The sequence below is a fragment of the Orbicella faveolata genome, unplaced genomic scaffold (assembly GCF_042242905.1).
Source record: "Orbicella faveolata isolate gen_17 unplaced genomic scaffold, um_ofav_v1 contig_25, whole genome shotgun sequence".
NCBI classification, from domain to species: Eukaryota; Metazoa; Cnidaria; class Anthozoa; order Scleractinia; family Merulinidae; genus Orbicella; species Orbicella faveolata.
In genome coordinates this window covers 3,545,216-3,565,696 of record NW_028301553.1, presented here as the reverse complement: position 1 = coordinate 3,565,696, position 20,481 = coordinate 3,545,216, and the positions used below count along the sequence as shown (strand labels likewise).

General features: G+C 37.9%; 2 protein-coding genes across 3 annotated transcripts; one reads left to right on the top strand and one right to left on the bottom strand.

Moving 5' to 3' along the window:
- The first annotated feature begins 1 nt into the window (after position 1).
- On the top strand, positions 2-11,362 carry LOC110052730 (double-strand break repair protein MRE11-like). 2 transcript variants are annotated; one of them, XM_020758892.2, is made up of 18 exons: positions 2-305; positions 386-429; positions 581-681; positions 994-1,154; positions 1,588-1,675; positions 2,318-2,574; positions 3,007-3,198; positions 3,801-3,960; positions 4,324-4,404; positions 4,788-4,911; positions 5,060-5,166; positions 6,540-6,785; positions 7,154-7,259; positions 8,107-8,256; positions 8,669-8,715; positions 9,219-9,301; positions 9,555-9,621; positions 10,097-11,362. In XM_020758892.2, exons 1-18 carry the CDS (start codon positions 295-297, stop codon positions 10,169-10,171), a joined length of 2,100 nt encoding a protein of 699 aa, XP_020614551.2. In that variant the 5' UTR covers positions 2-294; the 3' UTR covers positions 10,172-11,362. The 2 variants fall into 2 exon arrangements, with proteins under 2 accessions (XP_020614551.2, XP_020614550.2); XM_020758891.2 differs by having other exon boundaries at positions 3-305; positions 383-429.
- Positions 11,363-11,693: 331 nt separating this feature from the next.
- On the bottom strand, positions 11,694-17,166 carry LOC110052732 (follistatin-related protein 1-like). The gene is made up of 10 exons (XM_020758894.2): positions 17,077-17,166; positions 16,834-16,942; positions 16,178-16,223; positions 15,292-15,552; positions 14,401-14,603; positions 13,937-14,066; positions 13,562-13,582; positions 13,396-13,459; positions 13,076-13,122; positions 11,694-12,921 (listed from the first exon to the last, which is right to left on the bottom strand). The coding sequence occupies exons 2-10, from the start codon at positions 16,900-16,902 to the stop codon at positions 12,632-12,634; spliced, it is 1,131 nt and encodes a 376-aa protein (XP_020614553.2). The 5' UTR covers positions 16,903-16,942; positions 17,077-17,166; the 3' UTR covers positions 11,694-12,631.
- Positions 17,167-20,481: the final 3,315 nt, after the last annotated feature.

The window sequence follows — 20,481 nt, the reverse complement described above, 5'->3', positions numbered from 1 at the left end:
TCAATGTTGTTAGCCAATGGCAACGGTGACGAAACAATCCGAAGTAATGGCGACGCCTTCCGAAGTCTTGACGTGTTTTGAGCAATAGAAAGGATATCATGAGATGAAGCGAACTATAAGAGATTTATTTGCGTAAATGTTCATAAATCCTTTCTTGACCTTCAGAAAGCTTATTGGCTTGTCAAAAGTAATTTAACGCTGCTAAACAACTCAAAACAAGAAAAAAACGAGGACAAACCGAAGACGACACCAATCCTGAGTCAGCGGACTTCCACAAAATAGCGGGAATTCAACATGGCGGTCGAGTATGAACTTTTTCAGTATTTTTGGTTTTCTTTATTGGCCCAGATTACCTGAGTTTACTTTGTGTTTGCTTTATTAGCAGGCAAGGAGAGAACGAAGCTGCAAACACGATTTCCATTCTTGTTGGTGGGTATATCTTTCTTCTCCGTTGCCAAACTGTAGTTGTCAGACTTAACAGTGACGCGCGTACTATTCTGCTTCATTAATCTATCATAATTTGTGAAATTGAACCACTAATTACGCGCTAATTACCATAAATCATTGCATCCATTTTTAGCATCAGACTGCCATCTTGGGTATATGGAAAAAGATCAGGTTCGAGGGAATGATTCACTGGTAACATTCGAGGAAATACTACAAATAGCTAAAGAGCGGAACGTAAGTCTTTATGATATAAGCCTGTCTGAGCATTCAGTGAAATTCTGAAGAATATGTGCAACACTGCATAACTCCAATTTTACCTCTCGGATACTACGAGGGTAGAAATCCACAATGTAAAACACAATTATTTATACAAAAGTATCCCCAGTTTACAAACATGATGGTGCATTAGGAAAGTGTACCCAAACTAGTTTTCTCATCTTATAAAGGAATTCATCATTTACCACTAGGACAGTGAAATAATATTGTAGGGAAAAACTGTAATACATGTAAGATCACTTCATTTGTGTTTTCTTTTCTTATCAATAGGTGGATTTTATTTTACTTGGAGGAGACCTTTTCCATGAAAACAAACCATCTCGAAAAACTATGCATGGTACCATGTCATTGTTCAGAAAATACTGTCTGGGTGACAAGCCTTGCCAGCTGGAATTTCTCAGTGATCAGTCTGTGAACTTTTCCAATTCCAGGTCAGACTAAAGGTTACAAGAAAAATATGAAAGAAATCTAGGGAGACCTTCATTTTCTGATATAGTGAGTGAGGTTGGGGGTGAAGGGAGGAAAAAGGGCATCAATTATTGGGTCTGTGTTTCCTGGGACATTTGGCTCACTCTCCTGGTTCCTGCCACTTTGGCAATCACTCTTCGGGCCATCCCTCTCCCACCTCCTGTGGACTTCCTACCACTTTACTTTTGCTCCTTGATTCCCACCCTCCTATCCTACTTCAGTGTGTAACATGGAATGAACTCTCCCGGGAGTAAACTGTAGATTTTGTTGTTAATTAGGATTTTGAAATTTAGATTTTTCTATTAATCACAAGTGAAGAGGTTAACAAACTGCTCATGAACAGCCAAATATTAAGGTTTGGTATTGTATTGGATTTTTGATATCTTTATTTCTCAGGTTTCCTGTGGTAAATTATGAGGATCCCAATTACAACATATCAATCCCAGTGTTCTCTATTCATGGCAATCATGATGATCCTGCTGGGGTGAGATAGTATCATGAAAACATGTCCATAAGAACAAATACAATGCATATTTATCCACATGGCAGATTTTTTACTAACACTGCAGTAGTTTCATCAAGGGCCAGGCACCTGGCAGATTGACCGGCTGTGAGGATGATATTTCGCCTGGCTGGTTTGACCATCTAGAGAAATGTTTTCTTATAAAGAAGTTCAGTTCAAATAGTTTTGCCTTTCTTTGAAAACCAGTTACCCTTCTGCTAATGACACCCCTGCTAATGAAAACCCTAATGAAACCCTTGACACTGTATAAAGACATCTCAATACAGTCATTGTTAGCAGCAAATAAGCCCACGGAACATCATCAACATTAGTGTTTTCAAGATCTCTCATCCTCCAGTAGGGACACAGGAGGAGGCGCTTGAATGGAAATTAATAGGTCTTCTTTTTTTTTCAAAAAAAAAGGCAGGAGTGGGCAGAGAATTTCAACTTTGTAGGCCTTGCAACTTTGTAGGTCCCTCCTGGTTCTTTGTTCCAGATCTGCCTGTGGAAAGTGGTAGTTTCATACAGTCTAGCAGTCATAACTAGGCTGAAAATTTGTTTCAGAAAATTAGTTTATTTGGTGAGAGGACTAGCAAGACATAACATATTAATTTTCTTGCTTAGGATGGGAACCTTTGTGCTCTAGACCTGCTTAGTGTGTGTGGGTTTGTCAATTACTTTGGTAGAGCTCCATCAATTGATGACATCACTGTGTCACCCATCTTGATTCAGAAGGGTGGAACTAAGTTAGCACTGTATGGTTTAGGATCCATCAGAGATGAACGTCTTCATAGAACCTTTCTGAATCAAAATGTCAAGATGCTGAGGCCCAAGGAAGATCCTGAATCTTGGTTTAATGTCTTTGTTCTACATCAGAACAGGTATCTTGATGTTAGTAAGATTCATATATTTTATAGTGAAACAGTTACTATTAGAACAAGGCTTGAAAAAACTTGAATTCCAGCTCGCCCTTCAGACAAGGAGCTCTCAAATTTTGCCTTCCCTGGGCAAGACTTAGCTTACTTTTTTCTCATTTAGTTGGCAGACAACTTGCCTGGGCCTTTGCCCATCAGGTAGTTGAGAATGAAAAGTTACTTGCCCAGCAGGTAAATCTACTTGTCCTAGACAACTGGACAGCACTTTTTTCAAGCCCTGTTGGAATTGCAGTTTTTTTTGCCCTCATTAGGCTATAAATAAAGGTCCAGATAATATGTTAAATGGCCAGATTATTCTGATTCCAAAGGGAGTCCAAGAAATGAAGTGTACATGATGATAATCTTTGTGGTCATTGTATCATTTGTTTTTTTTGTCAGGTCAAAGCATGGTTTAACAAACTACATTCCAGAAAAGTTCCTGGATGATTTTCTTGATCTTATAATATGGGGACATGAACATGAGTGTATTATAGACCCCAAGAATGCTGAGGACCCAAACCTGCCATTTTACATCAGCCAGCCAGGCTCAAGTGTTGCCACTTCCCTCTCTGAAGGAGAATCGAAACCTAAGTGAGTATAGAATTCTTGGAAAATGCAATTGCTAAACAAGAAACTCCCAACAACTTAACAGTCCATTATGTAAAACCGCTGCTGGGCAGAGGACATTTCAATAAAGGATAGCAAACTTATGGAATTCATTAGATAAAGATTTAAAACCATGCAAAGGTTCAGTAAACTTTAAGAAAAATCTTAAAGCAAAGATGCATGACGAGTTTTGAAACAATAAGTGTTACACTTTTTAATTCATTGTATTTTTATGGTATTTTTATTGTATTTTTACTGTGTTTGTACTGTTCACTGAAAAAACCCACTTTTGGGAGTGTGCAATAAAGTTTCATTCATCTCATTCATTCAACCGTTTGTATCACGCACAACTAATTTTTATCACTGTAACTAATAATATGCATGATGGTTACGTGTATAGCTGCAGTAGTTACAAAAATTGGTCACCATGGTTATTTGTTTCATCATCATCATCATCATTATCATTGTCATTGTATGCTGTTGCATTGTTGTCATAATGTTAATTACCCTCTTATCACTGTAACGGTTAAAAAAAATTGTCTGTGAAAGTAAAATGCTTTAATTTATAACATTATTTTTGTTCCCAGACATGTAGGAATTCTTGAAATAAAAGAGAACAAACTCTTCAAAATTACCAAGGTTAAACTTAATACTGTGCGCCCTTTTTATATGGAAGATGTGGTTCTAAAGGACACCGACATTGACCCTACTCAGGAGGATGTCATGATGGCCTTCCTGGTAGATAAGGTAGGTGTTAAGTTCTCACAAGCTTATCGCAGGCTCACGATTCTCAGCATGTAACTATGAATAATTATTGTCTAGGAGTACAGGTGTAATGTTCCTGCCTTTTAATGCAGTGCTAGTCCCTTAAAGGTGGACAGCATCATTTCAGATTATCCTTTCAGTATGCAGTATCTTGTTCTCTTGTTCTCCTGTTCTGAGCTCAACAATATTGAACTTTAAAGGAAAACGAAAAGTATTTTGAGATGACGGGCTTTGGGTGACTGAAAAAAGTATATCCAAGGGAAATTATTTAATTTTGAGGGGAATTAAAGATAAAGCAGCACAAAATTCTGACATCTGTATTGCTCTGTTTACTGCTTCGTGTAGGTGGAGCAGTTGATTGAAAAGGCTGAACGTGAGCACACTGGTAATCCTCGACAACCTGACAAGCCCCTCATTAGGATACGGGTGGGTTGTTTGCTGAATTACTGCAGTATTATTTTAAGGCTTCCTTTAGAAGTGAATGCTCTGTAAACAATCGCCACTCTTATATTGCATATTTCACTTCATTCCTCTCAGATTTCACCAAAACAGCTTTTTACTCTTTCAATTTTTTAAGTATTTATGTAGACGCAATCAGCAAGTTACACTGTTTTCTTCTAAACCCATTTTTAGAGACAAAGTTCACCAAGTGAACATCTTTTATTCTTTTTTATTAATTTTTTTTTTTTTATCGCTGGTTAGGCTGCATATGCATGGTTTGCTAATGGGGTCAATACAGACAAGAAATTCATGAGATAAAAAGTATCATTTCTAATTAATTTATATTGTTTCCATTTTCATATTGGCAGGTGGATTACAGTGATGGATTCACAGCATTTAACATCCGAAGATTTGGACAACAGTTTGTTGACATAGTGGCCAATCCAAAAGATATTTTACTTTTTTACAGGGGAAGGAAACAAGGCAGAAAAGGTTAATAATGATACAGCTCAGTTTAATGTTTTTTTGCTCTTCAGTGTACAAACAGCTAATTATGTCAGCTTAACTGACAACCAAAATCCAAAACGTGATAGTGTGATTGAGTTTAAATTAGTGTTTTATGCGTATTTTGTCTCAACAGATAAAAAGACTCAAGAAGACATTCAAGTCCCTCACCTTCGTCCTGAGGTACTGGACACGATAAGAATGGAAGATTTGATCAAAGAACATCTGATGTCAAAGGAAAATGTAAGTAGAGAGATTAAGCATAACATATTTACATCAAATGGCAAACGGCAAAAATAAAACTTTTACTGTTTGTCTTCAGCTGTCTATTATAGTAGAGTGAAAATATTTGTGTTTGCGGTGAACAGTGGGAGACATTTTCTATTTTGTGTGATTTAGTTAAGGATCAGAAGAAAAGAACACAAATTCAGAGGTAATCTTTGCCTTTGTTGTCTGCTGTAAACGTCATGCTTAAACTCTCTAGTATTCACAATAAACTCTAATCTATTTCTATGTCTTTCTGTCAAAAGTGTCAAAAGTGTAGTTTATTATCTTTGAGCCATAATGCTTTTTTGTGAGCTGTAGTTAAACCTCTCATACGTGGACAAGATATTAATAGAGTTTGCATGTGGCTGTGAGCTAGCCTGATTCTCGAATGGTCTGAGGTCACTTGCACTCACTCAGAGCAAGCAACCTCGGACTATCTGAGAATCAGGCTAGCTGTAAGTAGAGGGCCACTTGTTTTGTTTAACATTGTTATGATCCCACATCAGGGTCTCTGACCCATCTCTTAACGAGCAACAGTGGCGCTCCCTGGCACAGACTTACCCCGGGTCTAAAGCTGTCAAATATTATGGGAAAATAGTCCTGCAGATTCCTGAATATGTTAAACCCAAGCAGAGAACAACAAGACAGTACCATGAAATTCACATATTTAACCCCTGCAAGCAATTCTTACTAATCCATCTTTAATGCAAAAACTATACCTGAGTGAAGCTCACTTCTTGCTGAAATGATCGACCAACAACAGAGTATTGCTTTAGGCATTTAGGGCCAATCTCCTCTCTTTTAACCCAATGGAGATTAAGTGATGTTATTTCTTTTTTTTTTTTTCATTTTATATCTACAGTGATGGGTTAATCCTTTTGATAGTTTACAAGTAGATGTAGATGGGTTGAATCATGTGTACTAAAGGCATCCACAGTTGAGTGTCTACTGATACCCTTGATGGACCTGTGATCAACACTCGATTGACATCTCCATCGACAATGGATCGACATCCCTGTGATACTTGGTTGACACTCAATTGACATTTTGATTGACACTTGATCAACACTTGATCAACAGTTGGTCGATAGTCAGCTGAGTGTCAACCAACTCATGTACATCAAATGAAAATCATTTGACTCTCAACTGACCGTCGACAGAGATGTCAATTGAGTGTCAGCCGAGGTGTTAATGGAGTGTTAATGAAGTATCAACTGAGTGTCGATTGAGGGTCGATCAAGGATATTGATTGCAGGTATTCATCAACACTCTACTACATATGCCCTTAGTAAACCTGATTCAACATGTTGACAGTATCATTTTTTTATCATTTTTTTTTATCATTTAAGGCTTTGGAGTTACGCATTTTAACAGAGGGGAGAATGGCTCAGGCCCTGCGTGAATTTGTTGAGAAAGATGAAAAAGAAGCTATATCTACATTGGTTAAGTGGCAGTTAAATCAAGCACAGGAACACTTGAAGAAACGTCGAAATATTCATGAGGGCAATATTGAGGTTGAAGTACTAAAACATACAGAAGAAGTACGACAGAACGAAGAAGAAAATGAAGACAATGATGCGGAAGATATAAAAAAGGTAGAATCAATTCACAGTGCAATCTGAAAAACATGAACACTCTGGTCAGATTTTTTGTGGATAATTTGCTATTATGTCACATAGCTATGTGACATTGGATTGTTATTATGTCAATCAGCCTGGTGATGTATAAACCTTATATCCATTTTGTTCAGTCTACCATCTGATTGGTTGCGACGTCATGAATGTTAATAACAGGACTCCAATAAGGTTAATAAACATACAGCTATTCATAAGCTGTTAAAAGTAATAATAATGTTACAAGTTACAACAGTTGCGTTAATGATTTCTCAATCAGTTTAAATCAGTTGCCAAAAGAGAAACTGAGGAGAACGTAAAATAAAAGTTGTGCCCATGTTAAATGTTAGGTCCTGGAGGAGTCACGTGCCAACCAACCAAATAACAAAAATAAAGATGTTGATATGAGTGGGAGTGACGATGAGGATGGAACAGCTGGGCCAAGCACTAGCAAAGGTAAAGAAAAAAATGGTAGCCTTCTTTTTGAACTTCATATCAAAAACTCAAAAATTGTTTTTTCTTCAACAAAAAGTCTCCAAAAGATGCAGCTAGGAAAACTGAGTTTTTTGCATAGGTTATTGCTCGAAAACAAAGAGTAAACCAGCAAAACAAAAACTTCAGAGCAATGTTTCTCAGGTGAAACAAAGCCCAAATGCCAAAGTTCAGCTATTTTTGAGCACTTTCAAAAATGGCCAAAAAATCTTGAGGACGTTCTTGCCCGCGGCCTTTCAATTATGCTTGTGGCACATGTACCAATATCCTATGTTAATCTAGACTGATCATGTATACTAAAGGCATCTGCAGTCGAGCATCGATTGATACTCTCAAGTGACCATCGATCAACACTCCATTGACATCTCGATCGACATCTCGATTGACACCTGATCAACAGTCAGTCAATAGTCGGCAGAGTGTCGACTGACTTATATGTATAGATCGACACTTGATGGTGTGTCTGTGAAAATTAGTCAACTCTCAACCGGCCGACTGTTGAATGAGATGTTGATCGAACGTTGACTGAGTTTCAATGGAGAGGTCAATCAAGTGTTGATTGAGATGTCAATTGAGTGTCAATCAAGGGTGTCAATCAACACTTGACCGAGGATGCCTTTGGTGGAGATGATCCATCTGGACGACATTCACTTGATATTTTAGTCAGGCTAAGTGAATACATTTGGCTACATTACATCCCTTAGTTCCCTAGAGTAAGAAAAAGGCGCTGGTATGATAAATGCCAGCCAGGCCAGCTGGCCCACTCTGCACATAAAAATACTCTTCATCAGACCTCAACTTCATGTCTTAGGGAAACAAGGCAAGGGTGATGCTGCTAACATGTCCACAAGAGGTACAGGGGGAGGAAGAGGAAGAGGCAGAGGGAGAGGAAGAGGTGGGCGTGACCAAGGAAGGGGGGCAGTACAAGCAGCTGCCAACACTTCAAGGACTATCATGGATTGTAAGTAAGCCTTGTTGCCTTGTAAAGCTGTTGTCTTGACCCTTATGCCCAATCAAGGGCCCATTAGTCTGCTCAGCTTTAACAGCTGGGTTACAGCCCTTAACAAACACCCTGATTGGCCAATCTGTTCGGTGTCAAAAGTTAATTTGAAAATGATCACTTGAGCTTTTGGCTTGACTGAAAGAAATATACCTTGACAATGAAGAAATAGATTGGAGGGAACTTGAGGTTAGGAAGTTATGTACTTTACAATTCTTACCACTGTAAAGAAAATCAATAATAATACCTTGTTGACATGAATTTGCTATCACTATGAAAATCAATGTTGTGAACAATGATGTTCAACTGTTTGGGCGTGTATGTTATTGTATTTATACTAACTGTTTTTTAACTATGACTTGTGATCTTTAAGCATTCAGCTCAGCATCCAAGAAAAGACGTCAACCAAGCAAGGAACAGGTAATAAAATTGTTCTAACTTTTATCACACACACACGTGTGGTGAAAACAATTATGCAAGTAGATCTGGGGGTTTTTGCCTCAGTTTCAGTTTCATGTGTTCTGCCTTCAGCATACAGGTTCATTTTCATGCGGATCAAACTCATTTTCATAGGAAAGGTTTTGTCAATTAATCAATCAATCAATCAATCAATCAATCAATCAATCAGTCATTTTTTTATTTCTTAATGTACACTTTAGTCCACATAGTAGAAGGACTCTGGCCCATTATGGCCTTGAAAATCCCTTTGATGCCTGCAGGTTTGTTGTTTTGGTTGGGAAGGGTTACGGAGGAAAGGGGTAGGGAAGTGCCATCTTTGCTGACACCTCTTGCACAGGTCAAAGGATTAGACAAGTTTCTGCCTTTGCGCATTTTCTGTCTTTTTATTTGAATTTTGTTTGCTACTAGTGGCTGGATTCTCTTACCAATTCTTTGTTCAATCAATGTTTCTCTTTTGCTTCCAGGAAATAATTTCTGATGACGATGACGATGATGAATTCAACATTCCTTTGTCATCTTCAGTAAAACAAAAGACAAAAACTACACAGTAAGTGTTTTCATTCTGTTGTTTTATTGTGGCTAAGATGTACCACTCACGCCTATCACTGACTCCGCACCTGAACGAAGCAAATAATGGTCCTTCTTCACTCCATCCATCAATCCACACACCCTTCCATCCATCCATGGTAACCATGGCAACACTTTCGATGGAGATACCAGAACAAGCATGAATTTGGTGACGTTTTTCCATTAATTTCTTAATATTTATAATAAATTGAAACCATTTTTCTGTTATATAGGCCAACATCCCTAAGGGTGACGGGAGCCAGAAGCAAAAGATCTGTTGTAAACACTCAGAATGATCAGGTATGTCTTGCAAAATGTGTACTGAACAGGTGCAATTAGCAATATGCAATATTTCTTTAAGTGGCTTTTGTCAGGAATTTCACTAGACAGGATAAGATCCTACCGTGTTCATGTTGTAGAAGGCACTCATGGTGGCCTCATGGTTAGCGTTCTCTTCTCCTGATTGAGCAGTCCGGGTTCAAGCCCTGGCTGGGGAGCTTGTGTTGTGTTCTTGGGTGAGTCACTTGCACCCAGGTGTATAAATGGGTACCAGCAAACTTAATGCTGTGGGAAACGTCCTATCCAGGAGGGAGTAGAAATACTCCTAGTGGCTTCATGTTTTTTTATTTTTATTTTTTTTATTTTTTAGTAATTTTTCTTTTTTTGGCTTCATGTTACAGGATTATATCTCCCCTGATAGGCTTCTTGGCTCCTATGCAGACTCGACCTTTTATCTATGTTCAAAATTACTGTAAGGTGTACTTTTTTCTTGTAGAATGAAAGCGATTACTCAGATGACCCAGATGATCCTTTCTCCATGCAGCCAAGCAGTAAAAGAAGTAGAAGATAACAACAGATGAGTTCCATTTTTTGATTAGAGGTCGTCAAGTTGCATTGCCTATTTTTACAAATGAACAAATGTGACTGAGGATCCAAATTATCACTACAACGTCAACTTTTGTAGCATTGGAGAGGAAAGACTTTTAATATTAGCAACATATCATTGGTTTTAGTAGAAAATGGAATGTAGTTAGTAAATTAAAATTGTTAGAGTCCTTGGAGAATGCATTACTAGCCCAATAATGATATTCAGGACTGTCCTTGAGTTTTAGTTCACCTGTAGCCTTGATCTTCACACCCATAGCAAACTTGCTACTTTATGGGTGAATTGTATCAACTGCAGGCCAGTTCACCCGTAACATCAAGGGTCCATCAAACATACTCAGCCATAACAGGTGTTACGGGTTATGGCCCTTATTGACAGCCCTGGATATTTACCATGGGGTGAATAGAGTTTCTGGGACTGGGGCAGGCTATCGACAGGTGAAGAAAATTAGAAGTTGTCATAAAGAGACCAAAAGTTTAAACAAATTTTTCTTTTAATCAGTGATTCAGCCTGCTAGCAAGCTTTCTTGGAGTAGAACCCTGCATAGCTGGCAGAATTTCGTGCAGGAGTGCTTTTGAGCAAAGGGATTGGTGATCGCAGCTTCTCAGCTCGCAACACAGCTTCGTTGCCAGAGCTCAAAGTTCACTCACTCGTGAATCGTGCCAGCTACACAGGCTATCAGTGATCTTGTTCAAACAACCAACATGAATGCAGAAAGATCAACTCTTCAGCAGTGAATGAGTCTAGTAGTTAGATAGATGGTCAGCCAGTGAAGCAGGTCAAAGGGGAACTGGAAGAGGGGCAACTATAACCCTCGTCTCCTATACTCCATTGCTTTTGCCAGCCCTGTGGTTCACTGACTCAAGTGTTTGTTTGGTAGTAGTGGACTGCTTTTCTTTACTTTCAGAAGGTTTTCAGTCTAGAGGTTTCCTGGTTGTTAGCACTTGTAATAGTCATTATGTGAAAAAAGTACAAGATTGTTCAAGATTAATTATAGTTATAAAATATACAATGGAACAGAAGTCAGATTAGTTCCTATGTATTGAAAAACAAAACCTCTTGAGGTTGTTTATAAATTATTAGAAATTTTATATTTTTATATCTTGAGTTTATTGTAAAGTGTTGGAGGAAAAAAAAGGACAAAAACAAACCTTACAGTCTGTCTGTGTGTCTATAAAGTATGTTGTGTATGCATTATAAATAAGCTACAGTATTTATTGGAATTGGTGTGAAAGGTGGGTCTTAGTGTCAAATTCTAATCCACAACACGAAACCATAAACCCAATAATAACATGGTTCATTTATTGAAAGCCTTAGAAACAAAGGAAAAAAAATTAAGAAAAATATGATTAAAGAGAAAATTCACTATTTTCGTAAGTTGTATATGTTCTACTTAGATTTGAAAACTGTGTAATTTTGAGAAATTGAATGATTACCAGACAAAGGATGAAAAAAAATAGGAACAAAAGAACACAAACACTTTAACTGACAAAACAGAGCAATTTATTGTTTGTTATATTTTTGTTTTTACAGTTTGGAAATAATATATTTTGATTTAAATGGCTAACTTACAACTTAAAATGGATTTTAAATTAAACAATTTTTCTATTTTTTGGATTTTTTCAAGAGTCTTTAAATTTTCTCTCCATGACTATGAAATCAGTTTACCGCAAAGTCTTTTCACATAAAGCCTACCACTAATCACTAACAGCTATAACCTCAAGTAAATTGGCACTCAGGATATCAACAATGGTACAAATTTACACTAAACAATAAAAGTAAGTGTATGGTAAAGCAGTGGCTAACTATTGCTGAATATTTATAAAACAAAAAGGTTGTTATTCTTGATTGGCCTTTGTTGTTTATTAGCTTCAAATTCCATAGTGGAGCAAGGATCTGCTACCGGGGGAGCTAATTATTAAAGTAATAAGAACAAGGAAGCTTATAAAACGGTCTGAATAATACACTGTGGAAAGTTCTGTTTAACTGTGTTCTATGATTCGTTCACAAAACCTTCACCACTACTCATTCCAAACAATCCGATACAAAACAGTTTGCTAACATGATTGCGACAAGGTCACATGCATCTTCCAGTACTTAGTTAGTCTCCTTTGCAGCCATGTTTTCGGGTGGGGATGCAAGTTACGCTTTCTTTAGGGGAGGGAGCATTGCTCGGCCACCCCAACTGACAACTACAAGGCAGACTAGTGCTTGGTCATGTGCATTTTGTATGTTTGTTGTTATTGACCAATGTGAAAATTACTTTGGTTTGGGTTTTATGACACTATTAAAACTACTTTACTTTGTAAAATATAACTGTGTTTACTTGTTTATTTTTACAAAATAATGGATGTTTCTGTAAAAATGCTTTCTGCAATAGAATGACCATTATATAATTGACCGTCTCTTTCAAAACATGTCTACTCAGTTTTCATCATGACCAGTCTCTCTCAAGCCATGGTTTCCATGGTTGCCATGGATGCCATGTTTTTTATGCCTGTGGTGATGCCGTGATTTATGTAGAGGCAGGACTTTCTTTTTGTGAAGATGAATTCTTTCTTTTTGGTCATGTTTAATAATCTCTTTTTGGTCATGTTTAATAATCTCTTTTGTAAGTTGTTCCTTGGCTTCTGTACCTTTCACAATAAACTTGCTGGGCTCCTCCTCCACGTCATCTTCAGTTGTTTCAGCTCCTGGCTGGTTTGATTCCTTCCCTATGAACAAGAACAAATTATACCACCATACATGTAAGTTACCTCAAAGGATGTCTCATGTGAATAGTAAATAGAAGTACCCAAAATACTATGACATAGCCTCTTTAAGTCTGGGTGGAAATTGAGTCTGGTAGATATCCTGTCTTTTACTTACCATCACATTTCAATGCAGTACAGATCCAGTTTCCACAGGCACAGACACTAAGGAGAAAAATAAAATGCAGCTTGATCTCTATTTTAAGAGATATTTTAAGTTTTCAGCATTTCTATGTATCAAGCTATATAGACAAAAGCAAAAGTTTGGGAGAATGAGAAATGCTTTTGGAACACAAGCTGCAGGTGAATCTTTCCACAGCTTTTTTCAGTTCTCCCAAACATTTACTATGTATTTCAATCTATACCTCAAATACAATAGAAACATGACAGTATGGATTTGGAAACTACAACATAACCAAACATGCTACAAAACCTTACCAGCTGTTGCAGTCTGTCGGGATCTCTGTACCATCATTGTAAACCTCACTGTCCAGCTCACAACCTGTATCGCAAATACTCTATCACATCTCTGATATTTCATTCATGCAGTGGTTGTTCATTTCATAAATAATTCATACTCTGATTTCATGGAATATATATTTACCTTTCTTTGGTGGCTTGAATTCTGCAAGAGAAAGGCATCAAATTAGTGGTAATATTTAAATTTACTCTGTTGGAAAGGAAAGTTGCATGTTTGGTTAAACATTACAGTAAAGTCTGAGTGTGTTCAAGCCTTAAGTGGCCCATGGCCATAGTACTGCTAATCTCTGGTTTGTGGATGGGATTGTATCCCATCACAGGGTAGCCCCAGAGTTTAATTTGCCAGGTTCCCATTTGTACACCTTGGTGCAGGGAGGAGCTGTGGAAGCTAAGTGTCTCACCCAAGAACACAATAACCCCAGCCAGGACTTGAACCCAAACTGCTAGATCCAGGATCCAGCACACTAGCCATTGGAATGTAAACATTTTTGTAACTCACGTGGATCTAAACATTTCATGAACTCAGTAATATTCAGCTCCCAGTCAGAATCCTCATCACTTAATGAAAGCAGGGCATCAGCACAAAGATTTTGCAGGACAGGGTTGATGTATTCATCTGAACTTACAATCTGCAAATTGAAAAAACAAGACAGATCATCTCCTTGAATGTGCTTCCTAAGCTTAAAATCATTTGTACAAGGCCTTGGCATCTCAGTCCCCTTAGGCCTACTAGCCTGAAACCAGACTTTTATCCATAATCAGAGGATGACCAATGGATCAGGCTACTAAGGCTTTTAATCCTAAATCTACATACCTAGCCAATGGAAGGTCATAATCACTTTCAAATTTCTAGGGGGTGGAAGGTCTCAAAAGGCAAAATATTTTTAAAGTATGAAGTTGGACTATAATTTTCTAGAGGAGTGGAGGGATCAAACCAGAGAAGGAATGCACTGTCCACTCTACCTCAGCTATAGATTGATTAGCCCCAACAAACTCTCGGAACTCTGTAGCATCAAGTTTGCCATCATCGTTTTCATCCACCATGTCAAAGTAAGACTGCAGGAGGTTTCTGTAGCCATCAAGTTCTTCTGGTGACTTGTTTTGATTCTTTAACCATCCAATCAAATGATTACGTATTTCATCACGGTCATGTTCATAGCAAACAACTGAATGACAGAGAAGGAACATTCTGTTCAGTTACTATCTAGCAGTCTTAGCTAGAGGAACTATGAGATTTTGTCAAAACCAATGTAGACTTGTTCAGGTACCCATTTGTTTACACCAAGATGTTGGAGAAGTGTTGAGAGGAAAGTTGCTTGCCCATTAGAACAAAACACTGTGACCCTAGCCAGGGGCCTGTTTCTCAAAAACCCCAGAAACTTTTTGGGCCCGTAAAGCCATGTTTAGTCCATCTGTATCTAAAAACGTAGAAGTGTATATACGCCTGAAACTTCTTGTATGAAGGGAACTTCTCTTCATATTAAGAATATGTGAATAAAACAGCTCTGTAATCATAAGGTTTGAGATTTTGCTATGACTTTACTGGCCTGAAAAGTTTCCAGGCTTTTGAGAAACAGGTCCCAGAGCTCTAACTGATTGTATTCTTCCAGAAAATATCCATACCCTCCCATGAGGATTTTTTTGGTTTGACTCCCTCCCCCTCCCACCTCTCTGGAAATTCCAGTTTTGCTTCATGGCTTTCCTTTAAAAATTCTGGCTTTTGAGACCCCCCTCCACCATGGAATTTCCAAAAACACTCCTACTACCCTCCTTGGGGTGGGTATGGATATTTCCTCAAACCACACATCATTACACAACAGCTCAAACCCCAAAAACAAAACTCATATAACTTACTAGGTTTCCACTGATTATTCATTGCAGTTAAAGGAGGTTGAGTTGGTAGTCCCTGGCATTCTCCTTCATACTTGATGGAAATCTTCTTTCTCTCTAAACAGGAAGTCCTGTGCAACTCACAGTGGTTTGGAAATGTCATTCCATTCGACCCGCAGACTGGTTTTTCGTGATCAGGGCATGACTTCCTGCACACACAGGCAGCATTACTATCGACAACAACACACTCCTGACCGGTGTGGCATACGACATTGATACAAGGATCTAAAAATGCAAATAAAATCACAGCCATGCATACCATGCTAATCTTCCTCTGTTTCAACAGTTTACCTGTAGGTTAGACACTATATTTAGTGTTTCTGTCCTTAATTTCAGTCATTGAGGCCCTGTTAACCCATATCCCTGAGTAACCCACATCCCATTAATTTCTGGCCAAAATATCCTGTATCATGTAAATTTTGATTTCAAAAACTTTCAATTTTCCCACTCAATATCCCAGAAAATCTGTTCTCAATATCTCTGATCCCATTAATTTTTCCCAGAAATATCTCATATAACAAAAATCCTTTATAGGACCTCGCCATAGGCTTAGTGACTGTTTGGTGGCCTCAAAGCATCAATATTTTTTCAAGTAACATTATTATAGGTTTTTTACTGTTTAAAAGATCTGTTTGGTTTGCAGAAACTGTCAGTTATATTATCGACCAGACAATATATTGAGTGTAGGTATCTTCCAGTAGGGGAGTGGGTGTACTCCTTGCAACTTTCAGTAGGGGCCTGTTATGCAAGCCTTGTGATGAGACAATATTAAACCACACTCTCCCCTCCCATGACAAACACACTGCAATATGTTCATACAGTTGACATTAAAAGTTAAGGTTTACATTACCTTCATTCTCTGAGTCAAGTGATTCCTTATCTTGCTCAACAAAACGCTAAGATACAGAAATCATGTTACAGTAATTAAACATGCTTATCATCAACAGCAATGGAAGTATTTTAAATTTGTTCATTTTGTAAAATGCCTTTGTCAGGCGTAATTTGGCAACCGATCAATACTGGAAATCCAGAGATGATTTTAGTTGTAATACAACACTGAACAGGCAAACTTTCCTTTAACTCTTGAATGAATTTATACTTTGTGTTTTTGCTATTCCACTGGGAACTTAATTGCTTTATATTTAAAGTATCAAAATTTGTTACCGGTAATAAAGACATTTCCATCGGGTTTATATACATCGCGTGTTAATTCTCCCATTCAGATCCCGTCAACGATGGGTGTCTGACATTTTCACTGTTTAAACACAGCAGCACCGTTTGCATTATAAAATGTTACTACTTTTTTTACTTAAAAAAAACTTTCGGTGTAAAACGATTTCTTGTGTAACTTGAGCAAGAAATGACTACCAAACAACGAGTGAAGGAAAACAATTACAAACTGTTCTCGTCTTTCCAGAGTGTGAGAAATCACGGTAGATTAATGGCCTTTCCCAGGGTAATAAATTAAACTCTATCTAGTCATAAGAAATATTAATTCCAACTCACCGATTCTCCTGTACTAGCTGCAAGGGAAGCCAAATTCCACAACAGAAGACTGACTACAAACGCACGCATCTTGTTACCCTCTGTCACTTCTTCAAGCCGCTTGAGAAGTCTGAAAAGTCAAGCGCATTAAATCTCCCGTTCTTTTTGAAACACTTTGTTTGCTATTCGGCAGACAATGTCCTAGACAATGCCCACCTTCTGACACGAATCCACAAGGCACAAAAGAATAGAAATTTAGCTCACCAGTACAGTACAAAGAAGGAAAGCCCGCTGCTCTGATCACTAGCACTGACTTCGTAATGAGTCGCATTCCTCAAGTTCATTTGGAGTAACCTGATCCCTTCGTGCCAGACTATTTGATCTCTTATCAACAATGACTTCTCTCATCAATGTCAATTACTTAATTACTAGATAGCCAATAATTAACACAAGTTTGCAAATTTCTTTTTTTTCTTCCCTTTGAAAAATTGATACAAATTGTTTTGCAGAACTAAATTTCTTCTTGCAGGGTTTCAACCGTTCGTATGGCTCACCCAACTGTAGCTCACTTTTCGTCTAATTCTTTTACAGAGTTGACAGGACTATAAATGTACGTGGGTTTTGAAAAAACCGGAATTTATTGGCCGATTTGGACAGGCTGAAAATTAATAACGTCACGCTGGAAGGCTGTGACCTAACCCTTTGAATTCATAGGCCATATGAATCCTATCAGTTAAAATTTTCGGCGATTTACAGTCTGTAATACCCAGCTGTTAGTTTACATTGCAGCCCGTTTCTCAGCTATCAGTCAAAAACACCTCATTGACTAATTTACCTGCTGACAGTTAAAATTTTGACCAATTTTCAGCAACAGTTTACCCGATCTAGCCTCTTGGCAGATGTTCATCGTGGTTAGGTTTTGATTGACAACTTCCCTCGTTTTGCAGTTCCGGCAAGCGGGTTCACACTTATCAGACCCCCCAGATAAGCGTGAGCACAAGAAAAAGGAAAATGTTTCTTTATCTTGTGCTTATGCTTCTGCTTATTTCACTTCTGTTATTCTTATCTAGCCTGTACTGTACATCCCCCACGCCCCTCAAAAAAATCGGGGATATTTTTTTTGGAGGGGAAGGGCTGGCGGAGGTACACAGGCTATGTTTATCTCACAAGTGTGAGCCAGGATTTGGATCCTTCATGAAAAACGTTTTCGTTTTGGATATGCCCGGGTTTTTCGATGATTCTGCGATGAAATTTTCGCAGAGCAGGTCAATCTTCTCACCTTTATAATTTCTTTCGAAACTACTTGTTGTTTTCATGTCAAATACTGTTGGTTTGCAAAATAAAATTGAAATCCACAAAAAAATTATGGGTCATTAACCAGGATCCGACTATTAAATATACGTTCCACATCTTGCAAAGATGTTAACTTTAAAATGTAAGGTCAAGTACCAGCCGTAGAAGGTGAGTATTACTGTAACACATTACGGGCTCATCAATCTAACGTTATTTTTTCAAACTAGGGTATCTAAGAGATAGTAACGCTGCGGCACATTCTGTTGACGGTGACATATTTTACGCAGTGATTCATCTACCTGCACGTTCCAAGGCTTACAATAACCTTTATTTCTTAAAGTAGTGTCAAATCGTGGGGTGTTACCAAAACAAAGATTTCCAAATTGTCTGCGAGGAAAAAAAAAAACAAAATGTGTCCCTGTACGCATCAACTTCATGCACGATGACGCATTGATGGCGAGGTGTGACAAGGGATCATTACAAAAAAGCACATACAGTAGTGATCTGAACTATGTAATGTTTGGACACAAAACGGTACACGTTGACCTCCCCTTTACCAGATCGCGAAAACCATAAGATGTGGAAATTGTAGGAGCAGAAATCTAAGGGAAGTGGTCAAAACTATGTTACATGCTAGGGACCCACTTTTTGGAGGGAGGGCTATATAAGAGGCCATGGGTCTACTGAAGGAGGTGGGGGGCTACTTAAGAGGCCATGGGTCTCCTGAGGGAGGTGGGGGGCTACTTAAGAGGCCATGGATCTCCTAACGGAGGTGGAGGCTAGGTAAGAAGCCACGTGTCTCCTGACAGAGGTGGGGGGGGGGGGGGAAGTCTGGACTCTATCCTATTGTATATTGCAAGCTCTATTGCGATTGATATTCATTCGCCTTCATCAATTCATTCAATTCAGTCATGCTAAAAACTTGCCCTAACCCTAAAATTTATCCTAACTGTCTTCTATGGGCATTTAGAAGGAACAGGGTTTTGTTGGAGCAGTAGGTTCTACATGTTAGACGAAAACTTTCTTTGTCAGAATGAGTGACTGAATATTATTATCCTGAGTGAACATTACTTTTATTATTAATGATGTTATTATTAATTATTTTGCAATACAATACAAATTTCATTGTCAACTCCCCATGGGAGCTTTTCAGAGACAATAATAATGATAAAGATAATTTAAAAAAATACTCAAAGATTATTGATAAACAATTATTGAAAAACTAGTTACATATAAAATTTATCACATTAAAAATTGATTTAAGAGGGAGGCTTTATTTTACATTTAAAAATTTTATTTTATTATTAATTAAATACATCTCATAAACGCGCAGAACTTCTACTTAATTCACACACAAAAAAACAAGCTGTGAGATGTATAATCATTTTTTTCTTAAATGATAAGCCAAATTTAATAAATACAAAGCCTACCATTAGTGGTCTTATTGTGTAGGCTTCTACTTCACACAAAAATACAAACTAGTAGATTCTTTTTTTCACGTGATAAGCCAAACTTAATAAATACATAGCCTATCATTAGGGTTCTTCTCGCATAGGTGTTTTTTTTATCTAAACATTTCATCTGGCAACTTTAACTAATATTTAGCTGTATACATATTAAATGTATAATTTGCAGTATTTCAGTGTAAAATGGGTTGACTAGTCTACACGACTTCTACTGTTCGTGATATATTTGTACATTTGCCATTCTCTGTTCGGTCACTCGACCTTTCTGTTGCTTCACTGGTGTTCATGAAGGGTACTTCATGTTGTGTTATAAGGAGGGATTTTATTAGAGTTGAGCCGTAAGACCGTGCTATGGCAAAATTTTTAGAGGTCATAGGTGTGCATGATTTCCGCTGTTATCTGCATGTCGTTTCGTCGATGACACCTTTGTAATAATTTGCCATGTATTTATGCATTTTTTAGGCTCATTTCTATTGCAAGATATGCTTTTTAGTCTCCAAGTTTTTCCCTTCGCTGGACAAAATATGAAATTTACCGTAAAAGTGTTGCTTACTTGCATTCTATATTGTGACACCGGACCCGGCTGTGATTACAGAACTGTTTGCAAGTACAGGAAGTTGATTCTTTTCACGGATATCATATTTGTCCTCGTAAGTTTTTTCTTCGAAGACACCGTAGCTTGGAGAAAGCTATACGTTTCTCCAGAAAAATTCTTATGTTTCTTGCAGCTATCTGATCGAGCTCATGTTTCTCGAGCTCGATGTATAGGTTTATTCCTCCTTTTGGTCGTTCTGGCACCACATGATTCAAATGTAGCTGTTTACGCGCAAGTCTGTTGACTGTTTTGCGTGTTGTATTTGCCACTGTTCGGCTTAGCTGAGGCAAGACCACGGTTTCGATCCTCCGTGTG